Genomic DNA, 16164 nt, shown 5'->3' with positions numbered 1-16164 from the left:
TTGTTCACAGAGTTATTAGACTGTTTGGACTATACCACAGAAAAATGAAAGGAAAATGAAGAAAACGCAAGATCCCATTATACTTGCTGTTCATTGACTATAAAAATTGTTTTATTTGGTAGAGCAAAAGGCTACTTTTTTGGTGATCTTTCAGCAAAGTGTTTCCCTATGCATATGTCAAAATCATACAAAATTCCTAGAAAGCTAACAGAAAATGTTATCTGTTGATCCTCTAATTATTATATTCTAATGTGTTATGTCATTACACATTATTATAATTATTTCATCCATATTAATTAATTCTATTTGTTGAAAAGAATGTTAAGGTTAATGCAGAGGAGATGGCCTGCAACAGAACTGAGAGGTCAAAGGATTGAAGGTCACAGCATGGACCGAGAGAAGGGTTTGGCAAGGGAAGGCAGATGTAAATGTAGATCTGAGCAAGACAGTATGGTCAGATAAGGGGATTTTGGAATTTCTGAATGTGGAGGTAGCATACATGTGACACGGAACAGGGAGATCTTGCTTTTGTCGGTGTTTGTCATGGCCATAGAAAAGATCCAGGACAGAGTACAAGGAAAGAAAGGCTTCCCTACCAATGCTGAGGAACTCCAGATGCTTTGATTCATGAATACCACAATGCCATTGAAGTTCAATCCTAATGTTTTGTGTCTCCAGAATGTTATCCCTTCCGAGCTCACTAACTAAAAGTCATATCATCTAAATGCTTTGGTTACACAGGAAACATGATCACACATGAATGAAAAATGTCCAAAGTATGATATGCTTGTACAACTGACAGAACTCATCCATCAGTCCACATATCTGAAGACAGTAAAAATGGGCAATGGGCACAGAATTGAACCAAAAGAGAAAAATTGGTTGCATTGCCTTTGGGAAATGGCAAAGTTCTTTTAGTGACTCCAAGCTCCTCAGTGGAATATTATTTTAAAACACCAATATGCTTTCAGTGATCTAGTATGGCTGCAAGTCATGGAACACTATGGTCTCTAAAAAAACATAGGTGATTTCTATAAGGACAATGGAAAAACACATGGTGGGTGTGAGCAGGCTACATATTAAAAAGGAGTTCTGCAAGAGAAGCTCTGTAAATTATGTCATCAAAGAGTTAGGGTCAAAAAAGAAGGGCAGATTGTGGCAGCCAGGTAGCACAGTGAGTAAGAGCACCAGCCCCAGAGTCAGGATGACCTGGGATTGAATCCGGGCTCAGATACTTAGCACCACACCCAGAAATAACTGGCCATGTAACCTTGAGCAAGTTACTTAACCCCAATTGCTTTAAAATAAAAAATTTAAAAAAGGGCATATCCTGTGGTGAGAATAAAGGATAACTAGCAGCCATCTCTTATTGTTCATCAGTATCCTTGTAATATAAAGAGATTGTGAGAAAGGCTTCTGACCACCCTCCCTTTGTCTCTCTCCCCTACCCTCATGAGGGGACATAGCTAAGACTCATCTTTATGAGTAAATAGGAATAAGTTGAGATACTTAGTTTTTTGGGTTTTTTTTTGAGAGAATACCCAAATCATAGTGTATCTAGATTTCAGTGATGCATCTGACAAAACTTTTCAAGACATATTGGTAGATTAATGAAAATATATGGATTGTTTAGACAGTAGTACAGTTATGTGGAGTTACAACTGGTTGAATGACTTAGATGAAAAAAGTGGTCATTTTTAGCCTGGTGTCAATATAGAAGTAGAATGCCCCAGGGATCTGTTCTGGACCTGTGCTATTTAATATTTTTAACAATGATTTGGAGGAAGGCATGTTTAGCATGTTTAGCCAATCTGCATATGACATAAAATAAGAGGATGGAGGAACAGTTGAGATACTGGATAACAGAGTCAGGATCCAAAAGTTCTCAATTGTCTGTAACAGACAAACAGAATAAATTGAAAGTTAATAAGGCTGAAAGTAAGTTTCTAGCCTTAGGTTTAAAAAAATTTACTTTACAAGTCAAATATGGGGAGAGGTTTATTGGGGGTAAAAGAAATATACATTGTTTCCTGCCACTAGACTAAGCTAGTTTTTCTCTAAAAAGGTAATGAAACCATCAAGACTTAATTAGCTAGAAATCAAAGGGAAGCCCATCAATTGGCTAAATAAGCTGTGGCATATGATTGTGATAGAATATTATTGGGCTATAGGAAATGACAAGCAGGATGATTTCAGAAAAACCTGGACAAACTTACATGAACTGATGCAAAGTAAAGTGAACAAAACCAGAAGAATGTTGTACTCAGTAACAGCAGTACTGTATGATGAATTGTGAATGACTTAGCTATTCTCAGAAATACAATGATCCAAGACTATCCCAAAGGACTAATGATGAAGTATACCATTTGCCTCCCAAGAAAGAACTGATATTTATTTGAATACAGACTGAAGCATGCTATATTTCACTTTCATTCTTTTTCTTTTATTTGAATCTTGTACAAGATGCCTAATATGGAAATGTTTTACATTATTGCACTTATATAATCTATATCTAATTGTTTGCCATCTCAGGAAGGGGAAAGGAGAGGGTGGGAGGGAAGGATAAAATTTAAGGCTCAAAAATGTAGAAAAAACCAAAACCAAATGTTAAAGTGTTTTAACATGTAATTAATTGGGGGGGGGGATATATTTGAAGTCTCTTCTTACAAAAAAAAAGATTTAATTAGCTCAGGACATTGCTATAGTTTCTTGGTATCCTACATATAAAATCTGGTGCAGGACAAACTAGGAACTTCTCTCTAAGTCTTAACACATGCTTCTGACTAGTGTGCCAGTACAGTCAATGCAAAAGCAGGGAAACCTTGCTCAATTGAATCAATGCTGCATTTTTGCTAAATAAACTTTCCATGTTATGACTAAGCAAACTTTCTTTTCTTAATAGTAGTCAGATGGATTATGTGGATCTTTAATCCTGAATCTCTGACCTACCTGTATAAAACCTAGCCTGCAGCACTTGGTGATAGCTGAAGGACTGAATCACAACAGCTTCATTGAATTAGGGAAGGATCACGTACAACAGTGGCATTTAACTCAAACAGAAATGGGCACCACTAATGCAGGCTCCATATTGACTTAGTTTTAAAATGTAATATTGTTTTATTTTATTTATAATGTTAAATATTTCCCAATTACATTTTAATCTGGTTCTGGCTATATTTAAGAGTATTGCAAGCTGCATGTGGCCCAGGAGTCCTGTGTTGGACATCTCTGATGTGAAAGAACGTATACCTGGGATAACTGAAGACCCCTCTTCAGAAATTCTATGACCTGGGGCCTCTGTAACAGGGTTGGTTCTGTACGGTAACATGTCTACCAATGACCCTGGGGAGATAACAGGATGAACTGTGGGCATTCATCAGCCTAAAACATATGTACATTTACATCCTTAAGAACTATAACCTGAAGATGATATATGCTACAAACAGTCATTTACTGAATTTATGTAATTTTTAAATGAGAGGGGCAATAGTGATTTACAGGCCTATCAGTAGATCTAAAATTTTCCTAATTACTGTATTTTTTGAATTGTCTAAGAACTGTGCTGGAAGTACTAAATGTAACTTTCTATTATAGCATTTGTGAAACCATTGGGAATGGTGCCACCTGGACTTGAATAGTGTTCTTCAGTTTAAGGCACTGGGAGAGGCATTTGAAAGGATACTGCTAGACCCCTTCTAGGAACCTAGAAACCTTTCTGGAATTGGAGATATGGACAAATACACCAAATGCACCCTTGTTGATTTACTGGGAATGGTGGGAGTGGGGCAAGGGTGGAGTTTATGCTGAATCAGTTAAAAAGAAGAGACAGCATATTCTTCCATGAGCAGAAACTCTCTGAGGTCCCTAGAGATAGATGAATGAGGGACCTCCTGTTCAAGCCCAAGCATGGCGAAAACTCCTAGTGTCCAAAATATAAGAAGTACATGAAGAGTCAAGAACTCTTTCCTCAGAGGGGGGTAGATCCACACAGAGAGACAATTTTAGTGCCAGTGCAATACCCATCGCCCCAATGGTGACTCTAAATATGCTGGCATTGTGCTCAATCACAAAATATAACAGACTCTCCATATATAAGACAGAAGCAAAACATGTGAGACACCAGAAAAACTAATCCCAAAACCAGAAAGTCAAATTCATCATAGTAGCAAAGAAGTTAATATACCATAGGAGCACAGAGAGCCACAACATCCTTTAGCCTTCTCAAAAACCTATAACACTAACAAGCATAGCTGTCTGCCTGGGTGTGTCCTGTCCTTCCTCCATCTCTAACTGCTCTGACTCCCAGCTTTCTGTGGACTCTACTCCACCCTTAAGCAAACTCCTCCCACCATAGGCTCCATGTGATTGCATTCAGACCATCAGGAGGCAGGGAATATCTTCAAAGCAGAGATCTTCAAATCACCATTACCATTACAATAATATAGAAATAGAAAAGCTGAACCCAAATGAATCAATGCTATATCCCTACTAAATATTCTTTCCTTAATATGTTTAAATAAATAAATCTCTTTTGAGTTAGTAGACTGTAAGTACCTTATTTTGTTTCAATTCTAAACACAAAATACTAGAACAGCCTGAATCAAGCCTGACTTAAAACACTCCAAAACTAAGCACTCCAGAGTTAATGTACACTATCATATGTAACAGCAGAAAAAAATTAAACATACCTCTGTGGTTTTTATCACAATCATAAAAAATACTTGTTAGTAGTTGTTCTTCACAGATATGGCTAACATTTTGGATCCTATTTTCTTTATCAGCATCAGTTCCTTGTTTCAATTCTGGTCCTATTGATAAAAAAAATAATGATGATTTCAGTTACTTTTTTCTAAGAATCACAGAATTCCACATCTCAGTAGGATGTCAGAGGTCATCTGATCCAACCCATATCTGAACAAGATGTCCACTATACAACATCAAGAAGTGTTTTTTTAAACTTCTACTTGAAGGCCTTCAATGATGGAGGAATCTACTACCTCTAGAGTCAGCCCATTCTACTTGGAAATAGTTCAAGTTACTGGCAAGAATGTTCTAACATTAAGCTAAAATATATTTCCTTGGGACTTCAACCTCTTGGTCCTAACTCTATGTTAAGAATAACTAATCTGACTCCCTTTTGTATAAATACTTGAAGACTGATATTGAGTGTTCCCCTTCTATGTATCTTCTGTTCTCTAGACTAAACATTTTAAGTTCCTTCAAATGCATTTTATAACATGGCCTATAGTTACCTTACCATTCTAGTGTCCTTCATCTATAACACAAAAACAAAACAAAAAAACCTCCAATTCATCAATTATCTGCCCTCCACCTTAAAAAATGTGGTGGCCAGGCTAGGATAGATACAGATATGCATACATACTAATATATATTGGTTATGCTGCTCAAGAATTTATTTTTTAATCATTATTGTAAAGTGTTTGGAGGGGAATGTTGGAAGAGTTGAGCTCCCTCTACTCTATCATCTTGGCTTTGCCCCCCACATGTGAATGACCTGAAGGATCTGAGTCTTCTTTTGTTTTCCCCTGATACTCTCTCTTTTCTTGATCTTATCCATTTCCACTCCTTCATTTTTCACTCCTATGCAGATATCTCCCCAAAATCTTTATATCCAGTCCCAATCTATTGAAGAAAATAACTCCTTAAAAAGCAGAACTGACAATGTCAAAAGGGGGATAAAACCTCACTGAAGAAAATATTCCCCCCAAAGTAGGACATCCCTTTCTAAGGGAGTAGGGGAAAGAAAGATAAGCCAGTGGAAGAAAAGGAAAAGTGTGACAGAAAATTGGAAAAGTGTCATGGAAGCCAAAAGAAGGAAGAGAAGCAAGAAATGTGTGTATAGAAAGTACCAATAGTTTAAATGCTACATAAAGTTCCAAGAAAATGAGGAACTAGAAAAGCCATTGGATTTTGTTAAGGAAGAGTATGTCAATGTCAATCATGACATTGAAGCAAACTATCAGGAAGAGTAATAAGGATGGAAATTCCATTACAAGTAAGTTAACTGGGGCGGCCAGGTAGCACAGCAAGTAAGAGCACCGGCTCCAGTGTTGAGAAGACCTGGAGATCGAATCCCGGGCTCAGACACTTAGCACCCACCCAGAAACACATGGCCGTGTAACCTTGAGCAAGTTACTTAACCCCAATTGCTTAGGGGTGGCCAGGTGGCTCAGCGAGTAAGAGCACCGGTTTCAGTGTTGGGATGACCTGGATCAAATCCGGGTTCAGATACTCAGTACCACACCCAGAAATAACTGGCCGTGTAACCTTGAGCAAGTTACTTAACCCCAATTGCTTAAAAACAAAAACAAGTAAGTTAACTAGTGAAGAAATAGAGGCATGGGGCTGTTCTTTCAAGAAGCTTAACTGTAGAGGGAAGGACATTTATAGGATGGCATACTAAAGAAAAGGGGACAATTTTATTAGATTGTTTTTAGGATAGGTGAGATTTGACAATATTAATAGGTAGAGGGGAAGGAACCAGTAGAGGAGAAATTAAACGAAGAGGCAAAATCAGTTATTGGGAAAAAGGACACAAGGCTGTGAGGGATCACTAACATTCTGGAGGATACCTGGAACTTGCTGCTCTGTATGCCACTTTACAGGACATCTGATAAGCTAGAGAGCATCTAGAGGGGCAGGTAGGTGGTATAGTAGATAGAGGGCTGGGCTTGGAGTTATTCCATATCACATATCTTACCAAGTTCAAATCTGGCCTCAGACACTTACTAGCTCTATGACCCTGAGCAAGTCATTTAACCCTATTTGCTTCAGTTTCCTTGTCTATAAAATGGGCTGGAGAAGGAAATGGCAAACCACTGCAGTATCTTTGCTAAGAAAACCTCAAATGGGGTCATGAAGAGTTAGACACAGCAATACATCTAGAGGAAGGTAACCAAACTGGTAACAAGCCTCAAGTTCATAGCACACAAAGATCATTTTTAAAGGAAATGCAGATATTTTAGCCAGGGGGAGAAAAGACTTCAGAGAAGACATAATGAGTTTCTTCAAATATCTGATGGACTGTCATGCAGAAGGATTACATATGTTCTGAAAGGGGCACCAGAAGGTAGAATTAGGAGCAATACACAGAAATTTCAAAGAGAAATTTAAGCTTGACATCTCAGAAAAAAATTCCTAACAGCCAGACTGATTTGGAAGTAGAGCCTTGGATGATATTGGGTTCCCTATCATCAGAACCCAGACTGGATGATAACTTTTCAGAGATGTAGAAGGGATCTTGTTTGGGTAAAATGTTGGAATAGATGCTGAAGTCCTTTCAGAAGAGGCATTAGGTGACACAGTAGATAAAGCCTAGGCCTGCTGTCAGCAAGACCTGAGACTGAATTTGGCCTCAGCAAGTCACATAAACTTTGATTGCCTCAGTTTCCTCAATTGTAAAATAGATATAATTACAGCAACTACCTCACAGATTTGCTGTCAGGATCAAATGAGTTACAATTTGTAAGGCACTTAGCACAGTGCTTGGCCCCACATAGATGTTTAATAAATGCTTATTCCCTCTCTCCCCCCAATTCCAGCTTGGAAATTCTGTGATTATGTGTCCTGGGTTCCCTGAAGAATCAGACACTGGCCTAGTTAAGAGCATCTAGTGTAAGAACATAAGAGGATGACTGAGATAGCATAAGATCCTTGCTACAGAAAACTTTTCTTTTTCGTTTTCTTTTTTGCTCAGGCTTAGCACAGTGGATCAATACAAGTATTATTGCCATGAACTGGTCCAACTCATTCATGTGGCTTCATTTTAAGCAAAGGTTGGAAGAGGGATAATGGCCCCTTGGGTTCCTTCTACCTCTGAAATTCTGTGATTCTGTGACATGAGACCCAGAAAAGAGGTCGAGTCAGACTGGCACTAGAATGTTAGTTTTCTAAAATTAACACCACTGCTATTTAAGAGAAGGCCCACGATTCCATATCACATAATAAATTCTATGAAAATGAAAGTGAAACTATTCTATTTTATGTCCTGGTCAAGCTAAAGAAAGCTGTAATCTGTCTTAAAATATTTTTAATACTTACAAAATATGACACAATCCCACAAGCATATTTCATATTCATTCACAGAACTTGTTAAGTGGTTGCTTCTAAAAAGCAGCTAAGCTTACTCTGAATTTTGACTCAATTTTCCCCTAATTTCTCCCACGGTAACATTCTAATTTGGCCTTTAAAATACCTATTTGTTTTTTAAATTGGTCGTAGAGGACAACAGGGATAGGTACTAGATTAGTGATTTCATTAGCATAGGAAACTCCCAGGTGAGGAAACTCATCTCTATCAAAACAGGTAGATACCTTTTCAGCAATTTATAGTCTTAGAGAGTTGTTAATTCCACTGAAAGGTTAAATGATTTGCTTAGAGTCATATAGTCAATCTGGTTCAAGACTTGAAAGCAAGTTTTTTTTTTTTTACTTTAAGGTCAACTCTCTATTTATTACCTCTTAACTACCATGATGCCTCTCTAAGTAAATTACTGAAAACTTTAAATATTTCATTTTATATCATTCATTAAGCACTTAGGTAGGCAATGGAAAATAACAAAAATTAAGGCATGGTCCCTATCCCCAGGGAGCTTATGATATAAACTTCCAGATCCTCAGGTAAGATTTTTTACTTTAGGCATGGAAAAAGAGATAAATATTAAAAACTGAAAGGCAGGGTGGCCAGGTAGCATAGCGAGTAAGAGCACCGGCCTCAGTGTTGGGATGACCTGGGGACTGAATCTGGGCTCAGATACTTAGCACCACACCCAGAAAAAAACTGGCCGTGTAACCTTGAGCAAGTTACTTAACTCCAATTGCTTTAAAAAAAACAAACAAACTGAAAGGCAAATATGAAGGAACCCTTTTCCCTGCCCAACTTTAATTGTGTATTTTTTCTTCCTCAAGAATTTTGTAATCATATAAGGTGAATGCTTTATCTGAAAGAGTAAAAATTTCAAAGAATTTTTACCTCTTTCATTGAGTGATAACCTTCTTGCCACCAAAGAAAGGTCAGGGCTTTGATCAGAAGTGTAATGAAAATGAGGTGTTGAAGTAGTAAGATCATTTCCACAAGGAAAGTCTTTAAATTCATTGCTGTAAGTTAGCTTCCTGTTTCTCAGCAGAGATGTGAAAGACTTGTGTGTTGGTGTTTGTGGCTTGAAGATCTCTTCAGGACTTTGGAGAGTGAAAGAATGTGTTGCCTTTTCAGTAGAGCTCAGGCGAGAGGTATGTTGAGTGATAGAAGACAAAGGTTGAAGATCAGAAACATCAGCTTTCTCGAGACTTGAGAAGTGAGCTTTTGGTTCACAAGAATGTCCAACTGTCATCTTGTTCAATGTTTCTTCAAAAATTTCCTCCATATTAGTGTAAATACTATCAAAATTCCTAGAATGAAATCTGACCATCTGAACTGTAGGATGGGAAGACTGGTCCCTCTCCTGGATAATCTTGATCTTCCTACAAATGTTTTTCACTGGATTATGACGTTTATTTTTTGCCTGTCTTTCAGAAGCCATTGGTGACTTTTTTCCTCTGTGTCTAATATTTCTGAAATGCAGGTAAAAGCAAAAAAGTTTTTAACACATTGGCATGGTCTTAGAATCAATTTAGCAAAACATGATATATCCTTAAATCAAATTTGAAAGCATAGAAACAATACTGTTAGATTCTCTAGAATGCTTTTTTTTAGTTCAATTTCTATTGTTCTTATATTTCTAGATTTAAACAACTAATATTAGGATGTAATTCTATTTCATGGTAAGGTTAGGTATGCTAAAAAGACAACCTATTAGGCTCCAGCTCTTACAAGACAGGATGCCAGAAATGGGAAAGTCAACAGTTTAACAGAGGGGCAGCTAGGTGGTGCAGTGAATAGAGCACCGACCCTAGAGTGAGGAGGACCTGAGCTCAAATCCGGCCTCAGACATTAACACAAAAACTAGCCATGTGATGTTGGGCAAGTCACTTAACCCCAATTGCCCTCCAAAAAAAAAAAAGTAAAAAAAAACAAAACCCAAGAACAATTTACCAGAGATGTTTATCAATTGGTAGCTATGGAAGTATAGCTGTTAAACACTTTCCCATTATCAGCCAAGATATAAATGCTACTTGAATCTGGAATCCAAAGTTTTAAAACCAAATGTTTAAATATATATACATATTATTATTATTTTACATGTAACTGAGAAATGAGATATACAGGCACTGGGGCATAGAGATCTACCGTGCCCTACTGGAAAGTCAAAGGGGGAATGGGGGAAGATATGGAAGAGAGCAGATTGGGGGATGTGATATTCAGTGGGAATGCTGTTTTGGGGTGGTGGATAGGAAAAATTGGGGAGAAAATTTGTAACTCAAAATCTTGTGGAAATGAATGATTTAAACTAAAAAATAAAAAAAGAGAGAAAGAAAAAAAAAAAAAAGAAGGGTTGTGGGCCTTACACTGTGTCCCTAGAAAGGAACGCATTCAGAAGCAAGCAGTAGTTGTGCAGTTCTGGCCCCAGGAGCAGAGCAGGATCTTAGATCCAGCTTCTGGTCCAGTCTGAAGCCTTCAGTGGAATAACCAGAGCAGTAATCCCAGACTAAAAGGGAACCCGCAGTTCTGCTACACTGAACCTGCAAAGCTTTCCAGCTGGCAGATGCGGATGGACTGGTAGCTACTATGTTGTGTTGTATTTTTTATTTATTTTGTCAAACATTTCCCAATTACATTTTAATCTGGTTCAGGCTGCACTGAAGAGTTGCAAATGACTGACTTGTAGCTGGCAGTCAACCTGAGAGAGACACCTCTGCTATAGACAACAGGTTGCATGGGTTTTGTGGCTCTTGTGTCTGGGTCCCACCTTAATGCTTAGGATAATGGGATACAGAGTGGTAATTAAATCAATGGTAATAAAATGAACAGAAAATAAAAACTTAAAAATGAAAAGAGCCTATCTAACATACATGAACTACTATCGTAACAGAGACCAATATAACCAATTATTTTAATCTATATTTTCCTACTGTTCTTTATTTTGTCTCCTGTGACATTCACAGAATCATTGTCACCTTTATTGTTAACATCATTAACAAGTCAAAATTAAAGTTCCTAGGAGAGGGAGGGGAAGAAAATTTGAAACTCAAGGGATTGTGGTACTAAATCTTGTAAACTAAAAGTAAACAAACAAATTAGTAAAGACAAAAAAAATTAAAGTTCCTGAGGGGTGGCTAGGTGGTACAGTGAATAGAGCACCGGCCCTGGAGTCAGGAGGACCTGAGTTCAAATCCAGCTTCAGACATATAACACTTACTAGCCATGTGACCTTGGGCAAGCCAGTTTAACCCCAAATTGCCCTGCCCTCCTCCCTCCAAAAAAAGCAAAAAAAAAAAAATTAAAGTTCCTGTTGTATAGCAACATTCCAATCAATTCCAATTTAGCTGGTGCAAAAAAAAAAGATCCAAATAAGGCATGGCATATTTTTAAAATTGGCTTAATAAATCCATATTAATTTCCTCTACTTATTAAATTGAAAGGCTAAAAACTTCTAAGCTAAAAAGTTTTATTTTTAAAAATCTGTAGGCATGCAGGGGACTTATTTCCTAATACATTCAAAATGGCCCATAGGTTTTTTCCATAAATCATTTGCAAGTATGTTGATTTTTAAAAATAAGGTTGAGGTATTTTAGATTCTCAATTGCCCAAAGCAGTTTACCATGTCTTACAGAAGCAATGTTTCTAATTCTCTCCCTTCTTTGCAGGGATGGGGGACCAAGGGTAGGGGACACTATAATGCCCAAACTTTCTTAATTGTGTTGATGAGTTTTGCTGAACGTTTTTCTCCTCTTTTTTTGTTCTTTGCTATAATGTCAGTGATGCAAAACCCAAAGATAGCAATAAAATATATTTTTAAAAAATAAGAAAAATTAATCTGTTGCTATATAAAGAAAAAAAGAAACGGGGCTTCTTGTTCTATAGGGACATATAGATAAATGATATAGTAGGATGATTTAAGCTGACAATTCTCTACACAGAAGGATTAATTTTGAGCTGGAAGGAATTTCAGCCCCTCCAATCTCTTTGAAAAGGAAACTCTTACTTTCCTAGCATGACTGAAAATTTTATTCTATGGCCAAAGCATGTGTCATATTTCACTCTCCATTTTAAAACCAATGCATGGGAGTATCATCCATCAAAAGCTAATAAATTTAAGAAATTGATTTTTTTAAACACACTTAGAAAAATAGGAATTCAATTTCAACTTAGACAATATAATGTAACATGTCAATATTGTACAAAACATTTTGCTTTACAAAGAAACCTTTAGTTAAACTCATATTGCTCTCAATGTCATTTCTTCCATGGCAGTGTTCAAAACATGGGAAATGCAAGTTGTCCAGTATTTTTTTTTTCACTTCTTTCTGAGAATAGTGATATTTCTGGTTCTAAAAAAACCAAGTTTTCAGTAATATCTAACAAGTACTCAGCACTCAGCACTTACTATGTCATCAATGAGTTAAATGTCTTAGTAATATATATTTAGAAAGTCAAATGTGATTTTTAGAAAATTGCTAGGAATGACTTTTTTTTTATACAAGGGCCTTTCCTAAACTACCAGATACACAATATTTTCATAATGACATAATAAATAACATCTGCATCAACCTATCTTTCCAAGCGTCACTAGTCATTACTCTCTGTTCTATATTCCATAATTCAGGCAAACTGACCTTCTCTTTGTTCCTCACACTTAGCACCTTATCTCCCTTTTGAACTCTCTCATCTCTGATTCAGAATCCCTCTCTTACTCTTCAAAGCACAGTTCAACCACCACCTTCTATATAAAGCCTTTCCAATTCTCTTTCCCTAAATACTAGTGCCCTGACAAGCTACCCTCTATTTGTATGTAATCTCCTTACCTTTATTGTGTATATATTTATATATACTTGTCCCTCTGGTTAGAATTTAAACTCCTTAAGAGTGACGACTATTTCATTCTTTGTTATCCCAACACACAGCACAGGGTCTGACACATTTAGTCACTAAAATGTTTGTTGATTGTTCATTGATGGAAAGCCAAAAAACCTGTTTTCCAATGGAACTAGAAAAGGGCAGATCTTATTTTTGGGCTACCCAGTGCATTCAATTAAATTTAATTAAGTTCATGAATCAAGCACATACTACGCACTAGGTGCTAGAGATATAAAGAAAAAAAAAGAAACCAATGCCTGCCTTTAAGGAACTTACGTTCTACTGACTTAACTCTGTACTTCATGGTGGACTCTGTATCCATTAATCTTGTTAAGGTTTAGCTTTGTAACAGGAAGATGACACTTTCTATCTACCTTCCATGGAAGGTTATCAGAAATTAATTAAAATGATTTCCAGAAACATGCCCTAGATATGCTAAATGTTTAACCACTCTGCTTTCTACGAACCTAAATAGTTTTCACTAGAGTCAAGGAGCTGATACTGACATAACCTTAAACTCTTAAGGTCCCTTGACTTTAGAATAAGTTATTTGCACAATCACTAATGGAGGAACATCATACTCCTATACCTGTGCACTTGTTACTTTAATTCATATCTTAGTATAGAAAGACTTTTTTTTTCAGGAACTTAGGTTGATACCAGAGGAAAGCCTATGACAGATCTTCAATATTAAGACTTCAGGAGACACCTTAATCCTAGCATCTCAAACAATAAACAAGAAAACAACCACTCAAAGAACAAAGATTGTTCTGCCTGATAATACACACAAAGATTTCAAGTTGCAACAGATCTTAGAGGTCAGCACATTGTTAATTTTTACCCAATGAAGCAGAATCATCTTGTGTGTCTTTTTTATATGCTTGTACATGTTTCCATCCCTCCCCAGTCTCCATTGAAGGTAAGGTTCTTAAGGTCAGAGAAGTTTCATTTTTGTCTTTTTAACTCTAGCTCCCAGAGCACAGCAGGCATTTTGAACAAGCATTTTCATCAGGTGATTGCAATAATTCTTGACCTCAAGGAGCTTACATTTTTTTCTGGGGGAAACTCACACACTCTCAGTCTGTCTCTCTCCCGCCCTTCCCCCTTTCTCTCCCTAAAGCTCCAGTTAGGGTACTCACGTTTTTAACAGCCCCTTTAGCAAACAATTCCAGGACAAATTGCAGTTTGCTGGTGGTGGAAATGCATTACTGGGAAATGCTGATTTTATCACTTGCTAAGAAAATGAATTTCATTTCCTACAGCTGCCCTTTCTCATTTCCTTAGTGAATCGCCAGAGTGTTCCACTAAATTGAAACCTAGACAATGCAAAAATCAGAGAATTTTTATCTCATTTCTTCCAACTGCCAGAAAATTGCAAGCGAGGGGAGACAGCAGCACACCCTGAGATGCGGCCCTTTCCTTCCGCAAATTAAAAAAAAGGCCAGCACTAATCAGGGGTTCAACTCTTTACCTTAGGATGAGCTCACCAGCTTGAGTTGGCTTCATTGGGGGTGCTTTCCAGACGCCATCTTCTAAAAGTGTGAAAATGGAGTTTGAAGGTGTGATCAGGGGCAGGTGGGACCAAATTAGGGCCAACTGCGTGGGGCCAGGCTACCCTTCCTCTGAGTGGGACATAATTCTCTAGTTTTTAGAGGTAATAATGAGAAAATGAGTGTAAGGAAGGGCCGATTTTCACATCTCCATGTCCTTCCGTGAAAGGGACTGTGCTGTAGAGAGCTGGCCAAAGTTAGGACAAGTAGAGTTCAAGTCGCAAACGGGCTATTTCACCCCGGGCCGATCACTTAAGTGCCCCAGGCAACTAAGACCTCAGGAAGTATAGGCACAGACCTGCTTTGATCGCAGAGGAAGTTTACTCTTTCAGGAGGTTCCCTATGCCGATAAAACGATGGTATCTTCAATCTGCCTCCTGACCTGATGAGTGACGGCAGCTAGAAGACCCTTAAAAACCCTCTTGGTAATTAGTGTCCCACCTGTGGGTCATGGTGATGCTAAAGATATTTGGTAATAGCCTGTGATAAATCAGCCGTGCGCTGGGTGTAGCAGAGCTTCTGCATGCACTAAAGAGTAGTGGGAAATGAGGTTTTGTTGGTAAGGAGGACAAAGCTTGGGAAGGCCCTGAATTTTCCTTCTAGCACTCTAATGTTAGAAACTTCAGAAAAGGCAAGGACAGAATGCAGCCCCGGCACTGTAATAACCCCCTTTATTCCAGGGTCTGCAACTAGAATCATTTCTCTATCTTTAAATTAGGAGAAATAAACTCAAATAGCATAGGTTAATTGTGCTTATAATAAATACATTCCCATTTGATCTTTCAACCTGCAGTATGTTGCACAGTTTTTACCACTTCCTTGCAAAACCTACAATCAATCAATGAGTCCAGATACTTAAGGGTGTCCTTTATGCAATTTTTAGTAGCAGGGACTTAGTTTTACATTATTCTTTTTTTTTTTTGCCTTTTTTGGAGGGCATTTGGGGTTAAGTAACTTGCCCAGGGTTACATGGCTATTTTTTTTTGTGTGGGTGTTAAGTGTTTGAGGCTGGAACTGAACTCCGGTCCTCCTGACTCCGGGGCTGGTGCTTTACTCACTGCGGCCACCTAGCCACCCCAGTTTTACACTATTCTTGTAAACACTTCTGTAAACAAATATGCATCACTTGATTATTTGTTTGTCACCTCTTTGGTGACATAATGTGATTGAGTTTATGTGGATGCCATCCATTAAAGGCTATTTGATTCCACTCCTCTACTTGAGTCATTTCATAGGTTCCAAACAGAAATGAACAAATGTCAGTTACATTCAATAATTTTCAAGAGACTTTCGCTGTTGCCAGCTTTCATCTTGTTCCATGAAGTTGTCACTGTTGCAGAATTATTTCCAGAGGCTTTTTAGTATTTATCATGTGATCTGAGTAAAGTCATTAGACCCTTCATCCTTTTTGATGTATCGATGTATTAAGTATTAATCTTCCCATAGCTTCCTCGGGATAATGGGTACTGTGTTTCATTATGGAGGTTTTTGTTTGTATACTTTCTAAATTCATTGTTGCCCACTTTGTTGTTGTTGTTGTTTTGTCTTTTGGAGGGCAATTGGGGTTAAGTAACTTGCCCAAGGTTACACGGCTAGTGTGTGTGTGTGTGTGTGTGTGTGTGTGTGTGTGTGTGTGTGTGTG

General features: G+C 37.7%; 2 protein-coding genes across 2 annotated transcripts in view; one reads left to right on the top strand and one right to left on the bottom strand.

Annotated features, from left to right (window-relative positions):
• LOC138175695 (inositol 1,4,5-triphosphate receptor associated 2-like) overlaps nt 1-9538 on the bottom strand; it is a 115933-nt gene extending 106395 nt beyond the window's left edge. The window contains exons 1-2 of the mRNA XM_069106209.1: nt 8992-9538; nt 4689-4808 (exon numbers count right to left, since the gene is read on the bottom strand). Coding sequence (XP_068962310.1) covers nt 4689-4808; nt 8992-9538 — 667 coding nt within the window. The remainder of the gene's footprint in view (nt 1-4688; nt 4809-8991) is intronic.
• LOC138175790 (branched-chain-amino-acid aminotransferase, cytosolic-like) overlaps nt 1-16164 on the top strand; it is a 261129-nt gene that overhangs the window by 57830 nt on the left and 187135 nt on the right. The window lies entirely within an intron of this gene.

This window comes from Petaurus breviceps, unplaced genomic scaffold (assembly GCF_028583685.1).
Source record: "Petaurus breviceps papuanus isolate PSGF00001 unplaced genomic scaffold, PetGlider_PUasm1.0 79, whole genome shotgun sequence".
Lineage (NCBI taxonomy): Eukaryota > Metazoa > Chordata > Mammalia > Diprotodontia > Petauridae > Petaurus > Petaurus breviceps.
This window is presented reverse-complemented; position numbering and strand designations above follow the sequence as displayed.